Genomic DNA, 21,244 nt, shown 5'->3' with positions numbered 1-21,244 from the left:
TGTGGGTTCCTTGACCTTGGATACACTATTTTGATAGGTGTATGGTTTGATGAACTGATGCCTAGGCTTTTCTCTTATAGTATACATTACTCTTTATTCATTTCATTATTTAGCTTCTCTACGAACAAATCTCTGTATCTTCTAACTTGATTCGAACTGAGAATTGAAGTGTTTATCTGGTCTTTGTGGATTCGAACCATATTATTATTGCATACTTTATTGTGCATTTCCAGTAGTTTATCGGATTAAAACCTGAGTGATCAACTTAGCCAAGCTTAGTGGGCCGAACACTTGGACCGAGCTCTCCTTATTCGACATGCCTTGTGGAGAAATGCAGTTCATCTCCGATAAAACTCAAACTTGTAAGTTTTAGGTGAACCTTTAGATAGACATACTGTTTGCCATCTTATGGGCATGATTAACACCATAAATAAACGTAATAAATATCAACTATTTTGGAAGTCAAAAACAACAAATACGGCATTGAAATATTTTGGAACAACAACATGTCCTATTGACATAGAGTTATCTTTTTTTTTTAAAGATTTTAAACCTTTTAAGATAAAGAATTCCCTATCCGAGGAAGAAAGCCGGAAGGAAGGGGGTGTGAATAATTCATTTGCTACTCTCTTTCCATTCCTTTTCCCTAGCTAAACTCTTATGTCTTTTGTGAATTTACCACGACACATGGATTTTCATGATTAATGTCTATCTTTAGGGCTTCTAAAACCGTTGAAATTCTCTAACTTCTCCAAGTAGGAGAGTTTTTTCGGCGTAAGAGATGGGGATTTGGTAGGTTTATCGCCGCCTTTAGAACTATTGTCGCTCCAACCCATGAAATCCAACAAGGTTTTGGAGTAGTGTGGGTCAAGCTTCTCGGTTTCTTCTCCCGAGTGAGAAGATCCTGCTGACTCTGAATCCGTCTCACTTGTTCTCCCAGCGTCTGATGTCGCTTCAGCCAATAAAGCTTGCTTTTGTGCCAAAGAATCTGTATAAAGAACATCTTCTATCCTTGACATCACCGTGTAAGCCAAGCTCTCAAGAATCCTTGAGTAACTCTCCAACACCGCTTGTCCAACGTCCTGTATTCATTTAACCACTCAATAGTTTGGATTATCTTTTGTTTATAACTGAATAAATTATGAGTTATTTCTTGTCATCCAAGTCATCTACAATAGATGAGGGCTCAATCTCATAATTAAGGACTAATTAGCTAATACATTTATTTGCATTTTACCTTGTTAAATTGAATTTTAGAGATGTCAAGGGAAGATTGAGGAAGACCGGGAAATTTCTGCTTGAGTAAGATCAAGATCGTCTCTGCTCTCTCTTCAAACAATTCTCTTTTCCCCAAGCTAACTGCTGATCCCCAGGAAGATTTGTTGTCCTTTAAGTGAAGCTTCCTCTTCCAAATAACAACAGATGCCTCAATCCTGTTCTTCAAATCCAACACTTTGTGCTCTGTCGACAAGTCCAACATCGACAAGAACTGCGCTGGATCAAACCACTCCTCTGTTATGCTCTTGTAGATCGAATCCCCAAGGCTTGATCTCCCGTTCTGTCAACACAAATCAAAGCTTACAACAAAGGGAGAAATGAAATATTCAATCAGTGATTGGTTTACCTTTGGGAGAGAGTCGATGTAGCTCTCAGGTATTGCCATTTCAGAGAGGACTTGAGCATTAATAGCCATTGCAGCTTTTTGGACCTGTGTGACTGAATCCTTTTGGAAGTAAAGCATTTTCCGAGCCGGTTCAGATAAACCGCCGGGAGGAACTTTCACTGGAGGGAGCCACCATTTGTCGTTTGACCTAGCATTACTTGCTTGTTTCCCTTCTTTTGAATCTCTCGACACATAATAAAACTCGTTGTGTCCTCTGAAATTGTCTAGTGTATCCTGAACATGTTTTCATCACCATTAATCCATCACAGATTTTTTTTTTTTGGGTAATAAAAATAGAGAGGTTTAATATAACAAATGGAAACACTTACGATTAGCATGGCGTCTAGTTTTCTAAGGGCTGGGATGTTCATGAGAAGATCACCTCTTTGTCTTGTCACCATAATCTTCATAAAATAAAATAAAACATTATAAATCTACCTAAAGAGGTATAAAGTGATATACGTCCATTGGGAAGATTCGAACCTCGGTGCAGACTCCATCTTTGCTCGTTTGTTGAGAAGGAACAAACTCGACGATATGATCGGTCACAGACAACAACCATTCAATTTCTTTCTTCCACCTCGCTTGTCTATCTTGTGGCATCGGTTGAAGCTTTGTCTGTTCCCCGAATATGGACGCTGAGAACGATCGTACCATCAACAGAATAATTTAAAATTTAAAATCTTGATGAAACGAGAAAAGTTAAAAGAAAATTATTTACCAGCAAGATTTGTGATGGCGTTGGAAAGAGCAAGAGCAGAAGATACGCCTTTTCCACCACCCGACATATCTTCTCCAAGAAGTAATTTAGCAAACCTGTCCTTCAATTCAGTATCTGCAATAATTTGTCATTACAAGAGATTCTCTCATGGAAAATTGTTTTAAGGGGAGACGTTGTCTTTGGGCCCAAAAACTCTTAGACGACTAACCTGCTTGTTGTCTCTCGGGTCGTTTTCCGGGCCGAGTAAGAGGGGAAATCATGGGAGGCATGCTTTCAACGGGGCTTTCTGTGAAGCAGTCGGAGTTTTGGCTTTCAGGTGTCTTGGATTCGACAAGATGAGAATCACCGTTCTCCACGACAAGGGTTTGAGGTTGTTGTTGTCTTGTAGACAATGAATGAAACATTCTTTTAATATTGAATGATTTGGAAGCGCTTAGTCCTCTTTCCAACACTGCAACCATGGTACGACCAGTTCGCTTGTTTTCTTGCCCCACAAGTTAAAACCTTTTTTGCCTTTAAAATCCAGCTGATCTCAAGATGATACAACTTTTACAAAAGTATTGCAAGGTTTTTGTTAGAAGCATAATAAAAAGTATTTTTTTGGTTTAAAAGTGAAACTAAATTCTTAACAACAAAAGAAATTAAAAATAGATCAAAATTTAGGAAGCTAGCTTTTAGGATTCGTTTTCTTCTCTTTCCTGTTAGAAATAAATTGATGGTTTGTGGTAAAAGTTCCACGAAGCACGGAAACGACAATAAAAATCCACAACTGATTCAATTTTATAAAGTTCCACAAAGGACGGAAATAGGTAAAAATAATAATGTCCTAATGTAATTATTTAAAAATAATAGAGTATTATATTTAAAATTATTATTATGTGACGGCACATGAACTTTATATTATTTGAATTTATATACCTAAATATATACATATTTAAAACTAGGTGATAAAACATATTTAAAATAAATAATCACTAAATATAATATAATGAGAAATAAAATTTTATTTTTATAAAATGTAATCATAACTCTGCTAAAATTTAGATAAAATCAAAATGAAACTGTTAAACCAAATCAAAAGGAATAAAACTACAAAAAATACATTTATGATTTTTTTTTTCAAACCGATATAGTTAAAACAGAAAATAATAATGTCACAGTGTAAATTAAAATTTTCTTTTAAAATAAGAAGAATAATATATTATTTTCTGGGGTGAATTGATGTAGAATACATAAAGAATGATATTAGCTAAATACCTCAGACCAAAAGAAAAGCTGATATACTGTGTCTTTTTTCATAGCTGAATTACCAAATCACTTTAATAATTGCCGATGCAATGTAGTGGAATGTAGTCAATAGGGACATGATGGCCATTTGCATAAGTTGAATTGTGGGAGTGTAAAGAAAAATAGTATACACCTAAATATGATATAATGTTCGGGTATAGAGTGCAAATTCTCTTCTTTTTTTTTCTGTCCATGCCGGAAGAAAACACCAAGTACTATTCAAATCCTGTGTCAAATATACCGACTGACTTGTCCATACGGTTTACCAAACCGAGACACGCGAAAGAGGGAAATGAAATACCTGAGTTTGAGGGCCCAAAATATACAGGCCCATTTGAGTGAATCCGGCTCATACTTATAAGAAGGGAAATGGATAGTGACGACTAACGCGGCGCAAGACTCAGTCCGCGTCAGAAAAAAGGGGCCAACTGCTCCGCAGCCATCTCGCAGGTAGCGAGTATTCCACGAATCCCTTTTTATAATAATAATAATGATTAATAAACAAGACATTTTGAATTACGACTCATCATCATAACTTTTTCCTGATCCCGATTCCTCCTTCCTCTCTTCTTCCATGGATAACAGCTACGAGAGTTTATCAGAATCTGTAAAGCACTTCTACATCCCTTCTTACGTCCTCTCACCCGAATCGGAGGCTCCGGCACTGACCATCGCTCCACCTGAGAGTCCCGTCCTTGTCTTCGTCAACTCCAAAAGCGGCGGTCAGCTGGGTGGGGAGCTCCTCCTCACCTATCGGTCTCTTCTTAATGAGAAGCAGGTGTTTGATCTTGGGGTAGAGACCCCGGACAAGGTGCTCCGCAGAATCTATCTCAACCTCGAGAAGCTAAAGGAAGATGATCTCGCTCGTCACATTCGGGACAAGTTAAAAATTATTGTGAGGAGGAGTTGTTTTATATAATTTACAACACTCTCTTTTTCACCATTTTGTGCTTATAATTGCTTGCATTGCTATCTTTATAGGTGGCAGGAGGTGATGGAACTGCTGGGTGGCTACTTGGAGTTGTATGTGACCTTAAATTATCACATCCTCCTCCTGTTGCCACCGTACCTTTGGGTACAGGAAATAACCTTCCCTTTGCATTTGGATGGGTGCGTGTACACTACATTCCTCAGATTATGTTTCTTTACTATATCCCTCATGAAACATTGGTAGTCGGATATAAAAAAATTTGAAGAAAATTATTGTCTTAAAAAAAAAAAAAATTAAATAGGCCTCAAATTTGTAAAATGAAAAAAAAAATTAGTTAAAATCATTTAGTAAATCGCCTATTACCCTGTGTTTCAGAAAAAAAAAAAAGAAGAAAAAACCCGCCTATTACCCTTAAATCTCAGGGCCGGCTTGACTATATCACAAGGGTTTCAATCTCAATCCTTGTTTTGCTTGCTCTCTTCAGGGAAAGAAAAATCCAGGGACTGATACAGCTTCAGTGGAGTTGTTTTTGGATCAAGTGCTCAAGGCCAAAGAGATGAAGATTGACAAGTATATACGTATATCTTTTTTCTTTTTCTTTTTTTAAATAATTCTGGAATAACTGGTGAATACATTTTGTCTACTTTAAGTTGGCACATAGTTATGAGGATGAAGACTCCTAAAGAAGGCCCTTGTGATCCTCTTGCACCTCTTGAGTTACCACATTCTCTTCATGCATTTCACCGTGTCTCTTCAACAGATGAACTTAATATGGTACATAACATTTCTACCAGGAAGGATAATTCTGACTCAATTTTCTCTTATTATGGATATTATCCTTTACTCTTTTCCAGGAAGGTTGCCACACATTTCGCGGGGGATTCTGGAATTACTTTAGCCTCGGTGAGAATTTTTTGTTTGGCAGATAGGTTTCTCTTACGGATGATTGATGTGCTAGTAATCTTAACTTACTATACTAATTATTATAGAGATTGGATTGTCTGTATGGAAATCAAATAATGGGATTTAAAAAACTGATATTTTCGTGTCAATTTTCAAAGACAAATTCCCTTGAAAGTTTGATTGTCCTTTTGTGTGCAGGAATGGATGCTCAAGTTTCTTATGCGTTTCATTCTGAGAGGAAGCTGCACCCTGAAAAATTTAAGAATCAGCTCGTTAATCAGGTACCTTGTTCTTGAAGTTTTCCGATTCTGATTTTTGTTCAATTTATATTATCCCTTTAGGACTAAAATTAAACAAGTAATAACATTTGGCTTCACATTCCATTTTGCTAGAGTACGTATGTAAAGCTTGGTTGCACGCAAGGATGGTTTTGTGCCTCTCTATTCCACCCTGCTTCACGGTGAGTAAGATGTGAATATATATATATTATTGGTAGTGGGGTCCGTCCCCATTTCTCAGATTTCAAGTCTCTGTCTGTAACTTGATTTCTATTATTTATGATTTTGCTCTCTTGCACGATGTAACGGTCAGCTATATGGCTTTTCCCCTGCAGGAACATAGCTCAGCTTGCAAAGGTTAAGATTGCAAATAAAAATGGCCAATGGCAGGACCTTGACATACCCCATAGGTAATCTTTATCTAAATGGTTCCTTAAGGAATCACTTGGGATTTTTCATCTTTCTTTTACTGGATATAATAATCACTGTCAATGCCCCCTTCTTTCTTGCAATAAGCTGTTCAACCTTGAATAAAAGAATATACTCCAACTCCTGACATTTTTGTTTCTGCTCTCACAGCATCAGGTCCATTGTATGTCTGAATCTGCCAAGCTTTTCTGGAGGGCTAAATCCTTGGGGCACCCCAAATCCCAGGAAACAACGTGATGTAGGTCTTGACATTCATATATATCTTTGCCATGGTGGTAAAATAATGTGAACATTTTTTTTCTCTTGTGACGCAACAGAGAGACTTGACTCCACCGTTCGTTGACGATGGCTACATTGAAGTTGTTGGGTTCAGAAATGCTTGGCACGGTCTTGTCCTGCTCGCTCCAAATGGACACGGTACACGACTTGCCCAGGTAAAAGAAGTGGTGATTGGGTGGGTGCAGTACAAATTTATAACTTATCGAGTGAGTTGAGTTGGTTTCTCTTTTGTGACTATCTAGGCAAACCGCATTCGCTTCGAATTTCGGAAAGGAGCAGCAGACCATACATTTATGAGGATGGATGGGGAGCCCTGGAAACAGCCTCTGCCAATGGATGATGAAACTGTGATGGTGGAGCTTTCACACCTTGGCCAAGTGAACATGCTTGCAACTCATGACTGCCGGTCCAGAAGCATGTACGACCCTTCAACGCCCCGTCATCAGGATTCGGCAGAAGAGTATGACGATAATGAAGACGACTCAGTGACTGAAGGCGAGGAATTTAGAAAGTTTGGTGCAGCAGATACCTTCAAGATTCCTGACGAGGTTGATATTTCTCACCTTAGTTAGAAAATTAGCAGCAGCCTTTTTCACTGTTGATTCTATGCTATTCTTCCTCCGGTCTCCTTTTTTTTTTTTCTTTTGGCACATTTATAAAATTCTTTCATAAAGAGGCAGCTAGCCGTAGTTGGTACCCATTTTTCATTTGTTGTGTAAGCTTAATGATCGAGACAGTTATGTAATGCTTCTGGATTTTTATAACATCTCCGTTCCTTGTTCTGTTCATTCATGTGTGAGGCAGCGAATTTATCTGCGACTCTTTGTTTGTTATAGTTGATTCGCATTATTAATCTATTAGGCCCAAAGAAAAAACATATAATATAATGGAATTAAGCATCCAAATGGTCTGTCAAGCAAGACTCCAATGTTTTGTTCTGGCTACAATCTAACTTGTGCTTCCTTAATCTTGAACCTGACTTGATCCCATTGCATTGACTATCTTCCAACCCAGTCCCCCACCAGCTTCCTTCATATCATAGAGTAGCTGATCGTAAGAAATGTGTCCTCGCTCGCTTAGCAGCCTCAGAATATTTCTCAAACCCTCCATGTCTCTTTGACCCTCTACATAATCCACACAGCTCATCAGCACAACCTTGTGTGGTCTCCACCCTGGCTTGCTCACCTCAATTGCCTTCTTCCATCTCTCCACCGCCTTCTCCATCTCCCCCGCCATCTTGTAACCCAGAGCTAACCTCTCCCATGTGCTTGTCTCCTGGAGCACCATCTTTGCTACCTCCTCTGCTTTTGCCATCATCCCGTTCTTGCAATAACCCGTTATTAACAAATGCGGGATCCGGACATCGAATAGAGAATGTCCAGCCTCCCACTCTCCCATAATCTTCTCAACACCCTCGATATCTTCCGCCTTAAAGAGCGCGCTGATCACGCTTATGTATCCAGTGTTGAAGAACCCACCAAGCTCTTTGTACAAGGTCCAGAGACGGTGGACCTCTTGTTTCTTACCAGCAGCGCCGTAGAACGACATGAGAACTTCGTAGGCATGCTTTCGTTTCTGAGGATTCACCAACTGCTCTGATCTACGCAGCATCTCCATCGCCTTTTCGGTCGAACCGGCTTTAATGTAGGCGTTTGCAGCATCAGCGTAAGTCCGCCAGTCAAGGTCAAGTCCAGGGTCAGCCTCGCACCCCGTAAGAAACTTCTCCATTCCCTCGACATCAGATACGAGAGAGTAGGCGTGGAGGCGCGTGTTGACCGTGAAGATGTCGGGCTTGACGTTCCCATCGTCCATCTCGCGGAGAAGCTTCTCGAGCAAAGCGTATTTGCCGCACCTGATGTAGAGGTTGAGCATGACGTTGTAGGGAAGGCAGCCTCTGAGGAAGCCGAGGTCTTTCATCTCGTGGAACAGTTGGTCAGCTTTGTGCAAGACCTTCTTGCTGGCGTAGCAGTTCAAGAGGGCGCCGTAGAGATGGTAGTTCCTCCTCTCGATAGGAATCTTTTCGAAAAACTTGTCGGCTTCTCCGAGACCATTGACTTTGGCGATCAAGTCGAGGCGAATGGCTATATCTCCTTCCGAGATATCATGAACTCTATGCTCACTCATCCAATCTGATATCTAACAATAACAAAAAAAAAAAGAGGATTTTTTATTTTTTATTTTTTATTTTTTGAGAAAAAAAGGCAAAGTGAAGAAGAAAGAGAAGAATCTGAGGTTTGGAGACCTGGAGGGCGTGGGAGAAGCGGCTGAACTTGCGGAGCATCTTGACGATGGAGTGGAGCTCCGAAGTCTTGACCGGATTACCTTCATCAAGCCATCCTTCCAGCACTCTGAGAATCGAAGCAGAGGGATCACCGGCCCTGGCCACCCGACGCTGCAGAGTGTCGTGGGGTACGGTTGTTGAGTGGAAAGGGAAGCTCCTCAGAATGTAATTTGGCTTTGGACGGACAAGACGGAGAAGAAGATGATTCATGCTTTCGACGGCCGGTGAGCTAGGGTTTATCTACGGTTTAACATTCACCGTGTTACACGTTCGAATCGACTGATGATGCCACGTCAGAAACTCCCTTTTAATTTTTTTCGTATTTTGGCTTTTGAGCAGAGAACTTACTGGAACAGTCTCCGCGAAACCAAACTTCTTTTTTTTTTAACTACAACCCAAGAACTAGAGTTGGGCAAAGATAGTTGACAATATTCAAAAATAAAAATAAAAGTCTAAAATAGCTAAAATATACATACATGCTCCGTAGATAAAATACTTGGGAAAATTGATATATTATTCTCTAATTATTTACTATCTACACATTTTATATTTAAGTATTGTTTTGCACAAAAATAATTTCTGAATTAATTGTGCAGAAAGTTAAGTTTAAAATAATCAATTATTAACTCGTAAAAATGAAAATTTAACGATTTTTGTCCAATTTTTAACGGTTGACTATTTCAAACCCATTTTTTCGGAGTCAACCATTAGTTCAAAAGTAATTTTGCGTAAACTATATTGGATATTAAATTTCTGACTGCAAATAGTTGGAGAATAAAAAATTATAATTTTTATTATGATCTAAATAAGTTTACAAGTTAAATATCAATTAATTTCTTAAAATTCAAGTTAAACTTTTTTTTATCAAGTTGGATGACACCAATATACCTTTATGATAAATGGAATCGGAATCGGGTACGTGGAAGCGGAATTGTATGGAAGTGTAGTAGCGAGATTTTTCAAAAAATTAGGAAGCATGTACGTGTTAGAAACATATATATATAAAATATATATATAGAAAAAATTATTTTATAAAATTATAAATCAAAAATAAATATATGATTCAAAATAAAAATCACTTATTCATTTTTAATAATTTTATTCCTTTAGTTGACTTCATTTTTTAATTATAAAAGTACTAACAGATTAAGCTTATAAAAATGCCATAAAATTAATTATTTTTAATAGTTCATAAATATCTGTCACAATATATTTGAATTTATATGCAAGATCTTTTACAAAAAAAATTACTAAGCAGAAAGATAATTTATAGTATTAATTTTGATATTTGCATTTTTGTATTCTCTCTATTTAAATACTATTAATTTTGAATTTTATATTAAATAAAAACATAATTTATGTTTTTACTTATTTATAACATTGAATTTTTAAAATGGAAGCATGATTTATAAGCAGAAACATAAACTTCCAATGTATTTTTAAAGAAGTATTTTTGGAAGCGTATTTGATGTCAGATTCCGAGAGCTTCCATAAGCTTCCGAAGCGGGAAATAGACGTCTAGCGAAGCTTCCGTGCTACTTTCTAACATTAATTTTTGGATACGTCTTTGTAATATTTACCTGAGAAAACTAGATTTAAGAATCCATTAACATGTGTTTTACCTTTGCATAAACGTATAAATTATTACAAATAAATATATATATGTATGTATCTTTTAGCTTCCGTACAACATGCATTTATCTAAAATAAAGATCCAAAACCAACTATTGGTGATTTTAAAAATGTAAAGTACATTGATGTTGGGGTGATCAGTTGTGTTGTATCAAGTGACTTAGCTTTAGTTTCTATCTATAATTACAAAATTACCAATCATCCTTTATATAGTTTTTAAAAGTAAAGCCAAAAATTAAAGAAATGATTGTAGGAGATTTCTTTTATAAAGCAAGAAGAAAATATTGCTGCAGAAATCTCTTTTCTTTTTATTATTTTCTCATTTAATTTTTATAATTAAATAAGTTACATCTACGTCAAAAAATCTACAAACTAAATTTTACAATAAAATTTATATTGCTACATTTCAACCAATCACCCCCTTACATCTATCTATCTCTGATAATATTAGATGTTTTGCAATACTTATATATAACATAAATGTGTATAAGCATTTCCATATTAAATAATTGTTTGTCTTCAAAATTAATAAAAATTAAAGTAAGATCACTTATATAGATTATTGTGGATTTCTAGTTTAAACAATATATATTGTGCACTAGCATGTTTTATAATGATCTATACATTCTCACAAAAACCCAAGAAATTATCTCTAAATGGTTTTATCCAATTTAACACTTTTATTAACTCGAATTTCAAAATATTGATTGATATTTTGACTTGAAAACTATATAGATCATAATAAAAATATAACTAATTTATTTTCCAACTTTTTGTAATATACAAATTTGATATCCAAGTATTACTTGCGGAAAATTATTTCTGAGCTAATCGTTGACTGTGCAAAATTGAGATAAAAATAGTCGATCGTTAAACATTGAACGAAAATCGTTAGTTTTCCGGTTGACTATTTTAAATCTGATTTTGCACAGTCAATAATTAGTTCAGAAATAATTTTGTGCAAACAATATTCAGCTATTAAATGTACTGTTTGCAAATAGTTGGTTAATAAAATACCTATTTCCCCCTTAATGTTTGTATATATTTTGGTGTTATGTACTCTTTATTATTTCTTTTTTAATTTTTCTCTTTGTTCTTCCATGTTTTTATTATTACACAACAAGAAGCAAGAGAAGAATCTAAGCTAAGAAAAATGTAACGGAATCATAAACTTATTCTCCAATTGATTATATTACACAAATGAATTGATCATCATTACTCGATGAGGTTCATCTACTTTTCTCACAGCATATATAACTTTTGTGTAGTAGTTACGTGACCATCATTAGAAAGAAAACAGAGGTTCATCTTGCATAAAACTAATGGCCAACAGGTCCCAAATAAGCTTCGTTGGCTTCTCTCCCATCTAACTATCATCCCTTCTTTTCCTGAACCAAATACAAAACAAGTTTCTTAGCCCAAAAACTAGAAGATGCTCGACAGTGCCGACACCCGCAAAATGACAAATGCAATGCATAGATAATGAATTACACAAGACAAGCAACACTCTTCTCCAGCTGATCTGCATATTGTTTACTGATTAGGTATCAAGGAACACACACAAGAACAGGATCACTAAGTTTGTCATGACAAAAGTAATGAGTCAAATGACTAGAGAGATCCTAAAGATCAAGAATGCAGTCAATGTAAAAAAAGATGGTTAGGAGAACTAAGGGTGGCAAGTACCGAACTACTTTCAGCGGAGGGTATTATTACCTGTGGCTTGTTCATGGAGAAGCCGACAGTGGTAAGAAGCCTCTCAACGTATTTGCCCATGATATCAACCTCCAGATTAACTTCCTGTCCAATTTTCTTGGTGGGAATCACAACCTTTTGCTGCGTATAGGCAACGAGCATGAAATCAAAGCAGCTCTCCTCGTCAGACACATCCACCACCGTCAGGCTCGTCCCATCTACGGCCACAAACCCCTTGGGTACAATGTATTTGACCAAACCCTTATCCGTCTTTACCTTCACGCCCACAGCGAATCTCCCTCAACCTCCATGAAAACTATCACTCCCGTACCGTCCACGTGTCCATGCACCACGTGCCCGCCCATACGGCTCAACGGCTGCAGCGCACGCTCCAGATTAACCGGAGATCCTCTCTCCAGCGACGTTTTACGCAGCGTCTCCGGTGATAACCCGACGGTGAACTCCTCCGCGTCGAAATCCGTGACCGTCAGGCAAGTCCCGTTGACGGAGATGCTGTCACCGAGCTTCACGTCCTCGAGCACCACTCTGGCGCCGATTTTAAGGTCGAATCCGCCGCGGTCAGCCGATCCGAGATCCTTGACTTGGCCCATTTCTTCCACGATTCCCGTGAATACGGATCGGATGCTCAGGTTTTGCCTCCTCCCATGGGTTGTAGTCGTCAGCGTTAATTATAACTTCAAATTATCAGGGCCAAAGTTGGAATAATAAATTATTCGAGGATGATAAATACAAATTTGAAAATTAGGGAAACTACGGATGAAAGCCAGATTAGAGTTTTGTTACTAAGAAGAAGATTATTGAACTGATAAAAGTTAGGGTCAGATTGGCGATGATGACTGTAGCTTTAAAATTTTTGCTGTAGAATAAAATCTGTATACTTTAGATTTTATTGCTGTAAAATTTTATGAAAAGCACTAAAAAATTGCTTTGGATATTTGGCCCTGCAGAGCACTTGTACAGCTGTAGGTTATTTCAAAAAAAAATTTAAAGCTTGATTGCTTTGAATTTGGTGCTTTAGAAATAAATAGGGGTGTGGACAGCAACTACCAATCACCCCTTTAGTATAATTTCGTGAAACTATAATCATACAACTTATAAAAACTATAGTTGTACAACTCATATAACTTTGTTCGTAAAAATATATAACTTGATATAGCTTTGTATAACTTTATTAGTTAAAAAATTTAAAGATAATGGTGACCAAGGAACGACGAGGAATAATGCATTCCCTAAAATTTCTAAAACAAGTCACTATTCATCAAGAATAATTTTTCCTTCTCATTCCCTACCATTCTTTTTTTTTGTAGAGCAATAAAGAACAAAGTTATTCTTTGTTAAATATGGGATGGAACAACTATTCATTTTCATTCCTGCAATTTTATTCCTCTAGGTTCATTTCCTATTCGTTCCTCTTGTTTCCAGAATGGTCACCAGTCGGATAGGTATGAATGGTGACCAAGGAACGACGAGGAATAATGCATTCTCTACAATTCTTTTTTTTAGAAATAAAGAACAAAGTTATTCCTTGTTAAATATGGGATGAAACAACCATTCTTTTTCGTTCTTGCAATTTTATTCATTTCCTATTTGTTTATCTTGTTTCCAGAATGGTCACCAGTCGGAGTTCAAGTATAACTTGTTTTTGTAACTTCACTAGATAAAGATTCAAGAAGAAGTATTTTGCAAATAGAGGGTATCACAGATCTGGAAATTAAATAGCTCCAATGACTGAGCAATTTTCAAGAACTGAGAAAGCAAGTTCATATGGATGGAATTATAGTGAGCTTTTAAATGGATTACCTGAACTTGAAGCCAACCCTTGTGCAATCGGTCTATATATTGTCATCGAAGCAGAACAAACATCTTGAGGTGATTGAGCCAGTGAAAAAGTAGTAATTTGAGATGGAGACTATGTGGATATTGGTTTGGAAAACGTGGAGAACGTTCATAGCCTTGTCGAAAGTCGTGCTATTTGTGAATATGTTGAGTTCCACGTGTTGTAGAAGAAATTTGATGTGTTGCGGAATGGAAAGATGGTATGAGTATTGACATCGGTCATGATAAGGCTCAATATGTAGTGAAATGTCGAGGAGCAGAAGAATATCGTCAATTGTTCATGTTTAGTAAGGAAAATGAAAGAAAAGTTCCTCATGATGATTATCTGGGACAAATGGAAACCCTAAATCATAAAACTCTCATCACTTTGGTTCAAAGAAAAATTGGTGTGGAAGTGTCTTACTCTACAACTTTGAGAAGAAAACACAAAGCAGTTTGGGTGCTGGCGAATACGAGTATACGAGGAAACGTATTTCAACTACTCACAATGAACACAAGAGTCACAAGGAACACAAGGGTCACAATGAACACAAAGGTCACAAGGAACAATAATCTAATGTTTGTTTCTTATGTTGTATAATTGAGTGAAACTTAGTAAAACTGATAAAATTCCAAAAAAAATAAAAAATGAAGATAAAATTTTAAATTTGATTACTTGTTTACAACTATCCACATATTATTCTAATAATTGTAAACATATTTGTGATTTAAATTCAAAACAATAATTATATTTAAAATTTTGATATTTTTATTATTTGATTGATTGTGTACAAGTATTATGTTATACTTTTATGGCTTTTCTCTTGATATTGTCCTTATGATATTATAAAAATTACATATTTTATAAAATTAAGTATATTAAGTTATTAACTATATTCTAGATCGACAACCTAATGCCAACGAACTTGCATATCAAATAAGACAAGCATCATCTAATTACTGACATCTAGTTATACTAAATTTAAGACATTTCAACAAAACACACAATTGAAATAAAATTTAAACAATTCGTTCATATCTATGGAGTAAGGACAACTGCTAATTCATCATTTTGCATTCCTCCAAATTTAAAATCAAACTTTGTTTCTTTTGTTTTTGTTTTTCTCAATCACTATGTATTTTTCCATCATGTAGTGCTCCCTAGGACAAGTAGCAGGCTTACTAATTTTCTCATTCTAAGAAAGATGAGAAGCGACACTATTAGAGGTTGGGATTTTCGTTTCATGTAGTCTTACTGTTTTTTCTCCCTCATGTTTTCTTTATCTTTGAACCTTGGTATGTTGTTTTCCTTCTCAGGTATTACTCCTGTATTTGTTGTTTTTGGGATCATTGGTCTCGGTTTCTATGGTACAAAGCATGCTAAAAGAAATCTCGATAACTACGTCCTAAAATTCAGTAAATAACGACCAATCCTTTCTGACACTGCCTCAAGCTCGTTGAAACAAAGTAAGATTGTAAAACTGATTCTTACCATTCAAAATTTCTCTTCTTTTAATAGTTAAGGATGGGAAAGATCCAAAACACATCCATCTCCAACCTAACCCAAACGGACTAGGGAAAAATGACAACTTGCAAATTTTGGTAAGTCTTGTAAACAATCAATCCCACAATAAAGTATCAAAATTTTAAATATAATTATTATTTTTAATTTAAATCGCAAATATGTTTACTATTATTAGAATAATACGTGTATAATTGTAAACCAGCAAACAAATTCAGAATATTATCTTCATTTCTGTTTTTTTGTAATTTATAAGTTTCACTTAGTTATACAACCATAAAAAACAATCAATCCAACAATAAAGTATCAAAATTTTAAATATAATTATTATTTTTAATTTAAATCGCAAATATGTTTACTATTATTAGAATAATACGTGTATAATTGTAAACAAGCAAACAAATTCAGAATATTATCTTCATTTCTGTTTTTTGTAATTTATAATTTTCACTTAGTTATACAACCATAAAAAACAACATTAAAATGTTGTTCCTTGTGACATTTGTGTTCATTGTGACCCTTGTGTTATTTGTGACCAAAATTTTGAATTTTGACCAAAATGGATTTGTGAAGTCAATGTTCACATGAATTTTATATTAAACTTTATTTTATATTTAGATTGAAGCAAATAGACTAAAATGCAATGGGTTAAAAGTTTAAATTTTATTTCTCACTTGAGCAGTCTCCAAACACATAAACTTCACTATCAATCACTACAATTATATGATCATGGTGGATAGCTTTCGTCTAGGAGCCATCAATTGTAACATCCCGAGTTGTGATATATGGAAAGGTTTAAGATGATTGATTTGGCTACCTATATCACCAAAGTTGACTTACCTTTTTCGTTACACATCCGTTTAGAACTCCAGAGTTAAGCGTGCTTGGGCTGGAGTAGTGAAAGAATGGGTGACCTATCAGGAAGTGATTCGCGATAGCGTGCAAGTGAGGCCAAAGCACAGAGAAATGTCATGTGGTGATTGCAGGGTCAGTAAACAAGACTTTCGGGCCTTGGAAAATTAACGAACCAACCGTCGGACGGGATGGGGCCCACGGGCCGAGAGAGCGGGCATGGACGGTCCATTAGCCGTGGGCGGTCGGAGCGTTATAAGTGGTATCAGAGCTGGTTAGTCATCTCGGTTCTGACCCGAGAGGCTTCTTGAGACCTGTTGTGGGGCCCAACGAAGACGTTGCATTCGTTGAGAGATGGTGAATTGTAACATCCCGAGTTGTGATATATGGAAAGGCTTAAGATGATTGATTTGGCTACCTATGTCACCAAAGTTGACTTACCTTTTTCCGTTATACATCCGTTTAGAACTTCAGAGTTAAGCGTGCTTGGGCTGGAGTAGTGAAAGGATGGGTGACCTATCGGGAAGTGAATCGCGATAGCGTGCGAGTGAGACCAAAGCACAGGGAAATGTCATGTGGTGATTGTAGAGTGAGTACACAAGACTTTCGGATCTTGGAAATTTAACGGACCGACCGTCGGACGGGATGGGCCCCACAGGCCGAGAGAGCGAGCATGGGAGGCCCATTAACCGTGGGCGGTCGGAGCGTTATATCAATCTTGTTGAATAATCGGAATAACGGAGAAAACATTAAATTTACCTATGGCTACAAAAATTTGCAGCCACAACCAAATAATTCTAACCGTTAGTGAAAAGAAATAGAACCAGCTGAATGATGTATTCTTCTTTACAAATCTTATTCACCAATCCATTGAGCCAAATCATATGTTGTATAAACCATTCGAAGACGTCTCCGTCAAAAGTTTTTAATATCCTTGGATAGTATGTTCATCACATTGTGGATTGAAAGTAAAGTTTTGGTGATTCACCACATTACAAGTTCGTTTGGAAGATGAGGTATCTTTGTTCTGTTCTTTTTCTTCCACTATTTTTAATATTATTGACATATTTGTATTTTCCAAAAGAGGAACATGGCGAAGCAAGAAAGGTCCAAACTTTCAATTTACTGTTTTATATTAAAACCTAATTATATATGAGAATTTTTTAAATGCTAGTTAACCCCCTATATATTACTTGAGAAACATTACAACTTCTTTTGTAGCCACATGTCATCATTATAATGATTCTTATAATCATTAGAGACATATGTTGGTCCATCTAATTATATAATAAGTTTTTTATTAAACTAACAATAAATTCATCATTAATGTACTTTATTATTTCCTTAAATAAAATTTACGGAATTGCCTAATGTGGCTAAAGTATATACGACAATTAATGATTTTGAATAATAAAGATTTGATAAAAAATAGTGTATCTTCTATCATATTTGTTTAATTTTAAACTATTAAATAAATTAAACAACCACAATAACCATATAATAAAAAAATTAGATTTTTATGTATATGTTATATTTTGAATTTTTACAAACGGCTATAAATTACTAAAACTGTTAAAAGTCTCACATTTAAATTTTATGATCTATGGTTTAAATTTTTTGTTATGACAAAATACAAATGATTACAAAAATTACATAAGTAAAAAGTCTAATTTACTTAATTATTAAGATTAATATATATATCGTTTTAAATTAAACTATAAACCATATAAAATACAATATTTTAATTTCAAAATTTACTTTGAACAATTTTTTTGATAAAAGTTTTGAACGATCATTGACAAATTATTTTTTAAAAAAATTGATAAATTACTAAAACTATTAATCACACAATGAAAATTTTGTTATCAGTAATTAAATTTTTTTCTATAAAAGATACAAATGATCAAAAAAACTATATTAGTAGAAATCATCATTTAATAGACATTAATATTAAAAATGTACTAAAATATATTATCTATGTTAGTATCATTTAAATTTAATAACATATCCTATCAAATATAAAAAAAATATTTTTTGGATTAATAAAATTGATTTATATGTTCGTACTAATTTAATTATATATTTAATAGTTACTGACTTTTAATTATTTAATATATATTTATTGTTTCATAATGTAAAAGTATTTAATACATAAAATAATTTATATATATAATGTTGATTCCGCGCAAGGTGCGGATCTTAACCTAGTTATATTATTATATACTATGAAAATTATTATAAAGACAATTTTACATCTCAAAGTTATATTTGTATCATGAGGATCTACGTCTGATTGATCGACAGTAAGTCTTCTATAAGACTCAGGTCGATTCTATAAGACTTAGTGTAATGATATTGTTTTTTTTTCTTTTAATCTGCACAATTCATATTTTCGTCACTCGAACCCATGATTTTCTAGTATAATGAACATTAATGGACTTTTAACGAAACCAATGGATCAAAGCGGATTACACCATTATACACGAGGCTAACGGCCCAAAAGGAAAAGAGACGAGCTGTGTATATTTTGTTTCGAAACAACACTTTGCTATACTATAAACTAGGTGATATCCGCGCCTTGCGCGGGATGAATAAACTAAAATATCGAAGTTATATTGTTATATTTTAGTTGTCCAGAAAAAAATATTGTTATATTTTATTAAAATTATATTGGTTCTGGAGTACATAAAAATTGTAGAAGAATAAAAATAAATTGAAGTAAATAATATGAGGTTAAAAAAGTAAATAATATGAATTTTATAATTTAGTGGACTGATAAGGACTCGAATTGTAAAAGAGACAAATTATTAAACTTTAATATTCATTATGAGTCAAAATACATGGTTTGGGTTAACTCTTAGTCACTTGAGATATCCATATTTTGTGAAATAAACTCAATCACAATACCTAAGAAGATTGGAAGCTGAATCGAGTGACTCAAATCTCGGGAAATTCGAATCGATAGATTGTAAATTGACAAAGGCCCTATCAACAAATCTCCATAGTTAAAAGAAGTCCATATTAAATGATATTTGACTTCAAACTTAACCGGAAATAATTAAATAAATTTCCAAATTTAATGTTTATCACCATTTATGTTAATTTCGTAATAAAAAAAATTTGTTGCAAAAGTTAAGGGATTCAAAGAAATTTATTATGTCATTCCTTTTTGATTTTATTTTGCAATCACTCAAGATTAGGTTTAACTTTTTTATATACAACGTTTTGATTTTACAATATAATTGAGTTTATATTGTCCATGCATAACATGAATGTCACATATCCCATAAAATACATATAATATCAGCTCCTATGTGATCTTCCGTGCGCCCTGCGCAGAGTGAATTTATTTAAATAGAATTTATAACTTTTAATCTATATATATTTGAAATGTAAAAGTCATTATAACAAATATATATATACATGTTATATAATTGTAGATGTAAAGTCTGATATAGAGATCAATATATAAATTATGTTTGGGCTTTTCCATTTGATGAGGTGTTGGAATTGAAAGAAATGAGTTTGTTGACGACTAAAAGAAATAGTTTTACTAATACTTTTAGACTTATTCTTGGGTTCACCCCTAGGGTGAACATCTAGGTTTACCAACCAATAGGATTTCATTATTTCAAATTTGATATCTTTTATAAAAGGAAACAAAATATTGTCAAGTTATATTATGTTTTTAAAATAAAAAGGTAAAAAGAAATAAATAAATAAAAGTAATAATTACAAAAAAAAATTAACATCGTCAGGAAAAAAACTAAACCCTAAATCCTAATGTATAAACCATAAATCTTAAAACTTAAACCCTTGGGTAAATTCTAAACCTTAGATAAATAATAAACTCTAAACCGAAAATACTAAACACTAATACACTCAAGAGTTTAGGGTTTAGGATTTAGGATTTTATTGTTTAGTGTTTTTGATTTAGAGTTTATTATTTATACAAGGGTTTAGGGTTTACCCAAGCGTTTAGGGTTTCGTATTTAGGGTTTAGAGATTAGGATTTAGGGTTTATTATTTTGCTAACGACGTAAAAAATATTTTTTTAATATTTTCTTTTCTGTAACTACTATTTTTTTTATTTTTTTATTTTAAAAATATAATATAACTTGACAATATTTTGTTTTCTTTTTAAAAAGATATTGAATTTGAAATAATAAAATTCTAGTGGTTGTTGAAGAAGAATAACTCATACTTTTATATGTAATAGTTTTAGTAAAAAAAATCTGACTCTTTAAAAAAAAACCATAATTGTCTACGAATAAAAGTAATCTGATAATCATCCTTTGCTTGCAGATCTTCTATATATTGAATATCATTTACAGCAACCAAATCTCCACAAAGGTCTTGTAGAAACATGGAACAGTGATTTATCATGATTAGTTCGACTATAGATGATAATATGACAACTAAAGTATAAAAACGATTGCATCAAAAAATTTTAAATAAATTGTTAAATTAGTGGTACATGTCACAATTATATTTTCCTTAACACACATTATAATCAATGGTCATATATGTATATAGGATAATATCGCTATATTGAGTCAAAGATACACAAATTATTTTCGCTAAATTAGTGATACATATTACATAAATACTTTCCTTAACACACACTATAATTACTACACGAGTCACATATATGTATACAGAATAATGTCGTTATAATAAATATATATAGAGAACATTGCATATATAGAGTTACCTTTTATACACCTGTTGATGCAACATATAAATAGATGGCAATGGTTGTTCAAAAAAAAGATAGATGGCAATAAAAATTTATAAGATTACAATTTTTTTTTGAATTTAACTTCGACACTGCTCCAAGTTGGTACATACTAATGAGACCCAAATAATATTTCAGGTTTTTAAGATTATTAAAAATTGTCTAAATTGCGTTAGACTAAATGTGTATCTGGTCTC

The 21,244-nt window shown here is 34.2% G+C and overlaps 3 protein-coding genes and 1 pseudogene across 3 annotated transcripts; 1 reads left to right on the top strand and 3 right to left on the bottom strand.

Moving 5' to 3' along the window:
* Positions 1-382: 382 nt before the first annotated feature.
* On the bottom strand, positions 383-3,002 carry LOC106449246 (rho guanine nucleotide exchange factor 8). Its single transcript, XM_013891033.3, has 7 exons — positions 2,593-3,002; positions 2,385-2,498; positions 2,147-2,301; positions 1,993-2,067; positions 1,625-1,897; positions 1,238-1,558; positions 383-1,082 (listed from the first exon to the last, which is right to left on the bottom strand). The coding sequence occupies exons 1-7, from the start codon at positions 2,843-2,845 to the stop codon at positions 702-704; spliced, it is 1,572 nt and encodes a 523-aa protein (XP_013746487.2). The 5' UTR covers positions 2,846-3,002; the 3' UTR covers positions 383-701.
* Positions 3,003-4,139: 1,137 nt separating this feature from the next.
* Positions 4,140-7,279, top strand: LOC106447950 (diacylglycerol kinase 5). Its single transcript, XM_048769934.1, has 11 exons — positions 4,140-4,566; positions 4,653-4,781; positions 5,087-5,172; positions 5,253-5,376; positions 5,457-5,505; positions 5,704-5,786; positions 5,898-5,965; positions 6,119-6,193; positions 6,363-6,450; positions 6,530-6,646; positions 6,734-7,279. The coding sequence occupies exons 1-11, from the start codon at positions 4,246-4,248 to the stop codon at positions 7,061-7,063; spliced, it is 1,470 nt and encodes a 489-aa protein (XP_048625891.1). The 5' UTR covers positions 4,140-4,245; the 3' UTR covers positions 7,064-7,279.
* Positions 7,280-7,346: 67 nt separating this feature from the next.
* LOC106445407 (pentatricopeptide repeat-containing protein At2g20710, mitochondrial) lies at positions 7,347-9,142 on the bottom strand. The gene is made up of 2 exons (XM_013886963.3): positions 8,734-9,142; positions 7,347-8,627 (listed from the first exon to the last, which is right to left on the bottom strand). The coding sequence occupies exons 1-2, from the start codon at positions 8,980-8,982 to the stop codon at positions 7,455-7,457; spliced, it is 1,422 nt and encodes a 473-aa protein (XP_013742417.2). The 5' UTR covers positions 8,983-9,142; the 3' UTR covers positions 7,347-7,454.
* A 2,156-nt stretch (positions 9,143-11,298) lies between these two features.
* On the bottom strand, positions 11,299-12,788 carry LOC106447949 (annotated as a pseudogene).
* Between the last annotated feature and the right edge of the window lie 8,456 nt (positions 12,789-21,244).

The sequence above is a fragment of the Brassica napus genome, chromosome C9, assembly GCF_020379485.1.
Source record: "Brassica napus cultivar Da-Ae chromosome C9, Da-Ae, whole genome shotgun sequence".
In the NCBI taxonomy this organism is placed as follows: domain Eukaryota; kingdom Viridiplantae; phylum Streptophyta; class Magnoliopsida; order Brassicales; family Brassicaceae; genus Brassica; species Brassica napus.
Note: the sequence above shows the minus strand (reverse complement) of the source record. Positions and strands in the feature narration are given on the sequence as shown.